The sequence below is a fragment of the Choloepus didactylus genome, chromosome 8 (genome assembly GCF_015220235.1).
Source record: "Choloepus didactylus isolate mChoDid1 chromosome 8, mChoDid1.pri, whole genome shotgun sequence".
Lineage (NCBI taxonomy): Eukaryota > Metazoa > Chordata > Mammalia > Pilosa > Megalonychidae > Choloepus > Choloepus didactylus.
This window is the reverse complement of record NC_051314.1, coordinates 78,832,900-78,838,606: the sequence shown is the minus strand read 5'-3', so window position 1 is coordinate 78,838,606 and position 5,707 is coordinate 78,832,900. Positions and strand designations below refer to the sequence as shown.

Here is a 5,707-nt window from a genome sequence, read left to right as displayed (position 1 = left end):
CAAATTTTAAGCACATGGGTATTGAGATCTCATATTGCATCTCCTTGGAGATGAAAAACTCAACATGCCCAGATATGCTGAAACATATTTTTTCACTGTCCTCAATTCCAAAAAACACTCAGTGTCAGTTTACAGGCTTAAGCTGCATGTTTTTTGTTAATTCCTCTTAATATTTGGCACCTGGGGATTTCCTTTATTTGCTGTAAAATAAGCTCAACATTCAAAATAGTAGTTATTAATTTCTACTGACCATTTTCCAGGTGTTGGCACCAATAGCACTATCACATTATTTTAGTCTACCATATATTCTTTGTTTTGGCATTATAATCCATTTTTCCAAAAACGGCTGCCTTTTATTATTATATTATACCTTATTTATAACTTCTAACTTCAAATTTTATTATAATTATACCAACATGGATAGCATTGTTAAACAGATTTGGAGTAGAAGAGTTAAATTTTTTAATAGTAGCCCATTAGTAAATTTAAAGAATTTGTTAAGATATTAGCAAAACTGGAGGAGAGAATGTTAAAGACTAAATTGTGATTAAGATTTTAACAGAAATGTTGATGATATATTCAAATTTTCATATTAATTGATCAGCTCCCCTTTTCTCTTCTTTGAAAACAATGCAATTCTTTTGACTGAGTCATTAAAGGCTTTCTTCACTTGCTTGTTTCTCAGGGTATAAATAAATGGATTCAACATAGGTGAAATAGAAGAAACTAGCAAGGAAACCCCTTTATTAAGAGCTATCTCTTCTTTTGCTGAGGGTTTAATATAAATGAAGATGCAACTGCCATAGGTGATAGAAACCACAATCATGTGGGAAGAACATGTAGAAAAAGCTTTTTTCCTTTGTTTTGCAGAGGGAAATCTTAGAATTGTCATGGTGATATAAATGTAAGACAGAACTACACACATAAGGGTCATGATGAAAGTCAACACAGCACACACTAAAATCATTCGCTCTATGAGCCATGTTTCTGAGCACGAGATCTTTAAAAGGGGAGTAGCATCACAGAAAAAATGATCAATGACATTAGAGTCACAGAATTCCAGATGAAGGCCCAAACTAAGTGGGGGAATTATGATTAACAAGCCAGTCATCCAACAGCTGATCGTTAGTCTATGGCAGACTCTGTTATTCATGATAGTCACATAATGCAGAGGTTTACAGATGGCCACATAGCGGTCAAAGGACATTGTGGCCAGAAGAAAAAATTCTGTTATACCAAAAAGGTAAGTAAAAAATATTTGAACAGCACAAGCATAATAGGTAATAATTTTGTCACCAGTTGATATGTTGTGCAAGTATCTGGGAATACAAGCAGTTGTGAATGAGATTTCCAAGAAGGAGAAATTTTGGAGAAAAAAGTACATGGCTGTTCTAAGATGGCAGTCTATGAACGTGAGGGAGATAATGGTCAGGTTCCCAGTGACACTCAATATGTAGGTGAGAAATAAAAATATGAAAATTAAAACCTTCAGTTGTGGGTCATCTGTCAGTCCCAACAGGATGAATGTTGTTATTGTACGGTTTCTCATCATGGATTCCTGACTTCTGCCAAATCTGCACATAAAATTCAGACATACTTGAAAGGAATGTAATAAAGAAAAAGTCAACACTCTACTTTCAAACCAGCTTGACCAGCTTGACATGGTCACCTTCTCTGCCTATGTGTAATATTTATACTATAGATATTAATGTTATCTATATTTTCATCCTTGGCTTCTGTTCCAATCAGATTGTTTTATCTTTGTCATGATACTTCTGGCTTAGTACCTCTATTGATGAATTGTGAAAAATGGTGTTCAAATACTTTGTAATGCTGAAACAGTTTCAGTAATATTCCAAGGTCTTTCCTCAGTTTCACCAATTAATTACAAAGACACCCATTTCAATTATTTACAGTCTGTAGTCAATGCCTTTAGGGCTTCAAATTTCCTTATGTTGCTGATAATTAGGAGGCTCCCCCTGCAGATCTGAATTAGTTCCTGAAAAAGATTTTTAAAACATTTTCTCTATTGAAAACAGCCTCTTCTACTAATGTGGGGGCATGATAACTTCTCAGAGAAAAAGCCCTCAATTTAGCTTCAATGTTTTCAGACACTATCTCAGGGAAGGAAATTACTTGGGATTTATTACTTTTGAAGGCTGAAAGTTTCCCCAGATTATAGGGGCACACAGGGAACAACCACAGTAGATAAAATTGGCTCTTGTGAAGAAGATCTCTATAGTCCAAATGCTTCACTCCCATTCTTCTAAAATCATGGCCACTTTGGAAACACTGGGATTCTGGACTCAGCTTTCCACATTCCCATAGTATTCAAGGTTTATAAAAATATCATTTTTTGACAATCGTTAATAAGCATATCCATGAAATACAGTTTATCCTAGATTTTGCAAGTCCAGGATAGAAAAGTAATTCACACTAGAAGGAGACCAACTCATTTCACTTCTAATGGGAGTGATATTAAATGAAATGATGGATTGTCAAGCTATGTGACATTCCTTTAAATTGGAGTCATTAGATATTTGTGTGTGTATATCTGTGTGTGTGGGTATATGCATATTTTTTGTTGCTTGCTTATGATTGAGAGTAAGACATGAGTTTTCTTGTCTTACTGTCTCTTCAACTGTACCACTTTAATGCATAAAACAACAATGTCTATGATTTTATCCATCCAATATAATACATTTTTAAAAGGGCATATAAGAACAATTTTTGGCTCTAGTACAAAAGGTCAACATGGTACTGACAACTCATATTTGATAAAGGCAGATATAATGCATTTTTTGTAGACATTTTTGAGCACTTCTAATATCCATATGCAAATGAAAACTTTAGTGTACTCACTTTTATATCAGTCAGTCATCGTTTCAGGACACTGTTCAAAATAAGGCTTAAGGTTAAAACTCATTTGTGCCTTTCTGCTGTCTATTGCTCCTAATTCTATTCTATACTCATGTGCAGCCTTTGGAATATATACATCTTTCTTTATTCATCACTGAAAATTATGAAATTTTCTTTACAAAGGACTTTGGCTATTACAGACCTAAAGAATATTTTCTTTTATTGCTTATGTGCAAAGATAAAAGCCAGTTCTGAGAGTTAAGAATATCACGAGTTCTCTCAGGTTTCAAAAATGTTCATATTCTGACTTCCCTGAGAGGAGGAGAGAGGATTTATACACTAATAAGGTTGGTGTTTCTTTGATTTAACAAACTTACAGCTCAGTGAATAAACAAAGGGTCCTTGGAGACCAAGGTCCAAAAAATCATTATGGCTATTTCTATGTCATTATCTTGGCAAAAAGCCTAAACCATTTAGCTTTAGTTATGAGCATCCTCAGAGGACAGGGGAGGTGCTCATTTAGGGAATGAAGTACAGGAAACAAACAGAATTGGAAAATGCACTCATTTAATTAATTTTATTTATATTGTATATCATCTAGGTCACTTTGAAGTTTATAGAAACCCATTTTCTACTGTATTCACCTATTACATGAATAAGTAAATCATTAAAAAAATCTGATAAAATGTATATAATCCCATAATTGGAGATTACTCTGTTAAAATTTTTGAAAAGATACCTTCAGATTATAATTCTGTGACTATATCTACATGTTATGTACACCATTTACAAATATGTGAGCAGTAAGCATAATTTCTGTAATTGGCTAAATAACCTATAAATGTTATTGTAAATCAAAAACACTCTGTGGACCTATTTACATATCATTTAGTTCAATTTAATTCAAATTTGTTTTTTTAATATAATGTCACATTTTTCACAAATCCAAACTCTTTGTATGAGTTTATTATTTTATATTTTCTACTATTATTAAAACAGATGAAGGAATATACTATTTAACCTAACAAAACAAAATTATCTTTACCTCTTTTTTATAATTTTTTAAAAATTCTGTAACATATTTCAGTTGAAATAGTTTTTAACTCTAGTCAAAATGATTTTAGAAAAGAAATACAATAATTTATTCTGATTTTTGAATTCTAATCTCCAAAGAATCCTAGTCATTTTTATACCTTTTTTTTTTAAATTCTGACTCCAACTGCTGTTCTTCAAGTTTATTTCAAATGTTAGTGATAGGGTCCTTTCAAATATTTTTCAGTTTTGTTTCTAGCTATCATTCACCCAATTACTTGCACTCTGTCTGTTATTGATTTCTAGCTTCATTCCATTGTGGCTGGAGAAGATACAGTGTATAATTTCCACATATTTTAAAAAAATTATTAGGACTTATTTTCTGACCCAACTTATGGTCTATCTTGGAGAATGATCCATGTACACTAGCAGCAGTATTCTGCTGCTGTTGGGTGAAATGTTCTGTATATTTCTGCTAGTTTTATTTGGTTTAGAGTATTGTTCCAGTCTTCTATTTCCTTATTGATCTTCTGTCTAAAAGTTTATCTGTTATTGAAAGTGGCATATTGAAGTCTCTTACCATTAATATAGAACTATTTCTTCTTTCAAAGAAGTCAATATTTGTTTTATATATTTTGGTGCTCTGCTATTAGTTGCATATATATTTATAATTGTTAGGTCTTCTTGTTGAATTGACCACTTTATCAGTATATAATGACCTTCTTTGCCTCTATAACAGTTATTGATTTAAAGTCTGTTTTATCTGATATTAGTATAGCTACTCCATTTATCTTTAAGTCACTACTTGCGTGGTATATATATTTTTTCCTTTCTTTCACATTCAACCTACTTGTATCTTTGAATTTAAGATGAGTCTCTTGCATAAAATATATGGTTGTGTCATGCTTTTTAACCATTTTGCTTTATAACCTATTTTTAACCTATTTTTTAACCTATTTTCTTTAACCTATTTTAACCTATTTTTTAACCTATTTTTTAGGTTTCACCCTCTCTTTCCCTTTTGGTCACATATTTGGACAAGCTGATGAGAAAGCATGCCTGTGCTTCCTTCTTTGACACTGGAGGGAAATTTAAACCTCACAAATCTTAAGCCCACATGTGGGTAATTTTCCCCATTCCCACTACCTAGCCACTATAAAGGCCTCGCACTTTGCCTTTGCTCAAACCATCCTGGGCCTGCTTTCCCTGTTCCCTGCCTACTCTGCTCTCACCAGGAGTTCCTTTCTTTCTAATTCTTTTGTGTGTTGAATATCATCAGACATGTGACCTAAAACTGGGAGGGAATCATCTTCACCCTCACACAATGACTACAAAATTAATGTCCTCGTGCAGTTCCCTTTCAAATTGACTCTGTGCTTGGCCATGTGACCTTCTTTGCAGGATATAACATAAGCAAGAATGAAGCAAGAAAAGGCTTGATAAATGCTTGTGGATGAGTCATGTGTTGGTCAAATATAAGGTGCCAGAAGGAAAACTGTGGCAGACTGTTATATTGGGGGCCCCTAGTGAACTCTACCTTCTGCTATTCACCTTCTTGTGTAATCTTCTCCCACAGTGATTCTGAATTTGGCCATCTTATCTTAACTTTCCTTGGCCAATGGCATTAGCAAGAGTGACATGAGAAGAAATTTATAATGTTTGCACATTGGGGTTTTTCATATCAGATTACTACATAATAGAGCAGTGGGACCTCCACAGGGTAAAAAAGCCTGGGATGAAAGAACATATGAAAAGGGATGTGAGCTGAATCAGAGCCAATATCAAATGCCAGCCAAATTAGTGAGGCACAAGCTGA

The 5,707-nt window shown here is 33.5% G+C and overlaps 1 protein-coding gene across 1 annotated transcript; it reads right to left on the bottom strand.

Annotated features, from left to right (window-relative positions):
• Positions 1–592: 592 nt before the first annotated feature.
• LOC119542744 (olfactory receptor 6C2-like) lies at positions 593–1,552 on the bottom strand. The gene has a single exon (XM_037847413.1). It carries the CDS (start codon positions 1,550–1,552, stop codon positions 593–595), a length of 960 nt encoding a protein of 319 aa, XP_037703341.1.
• Positions 1,553–5,707: the final 4,155 nt, after the last annotated feature.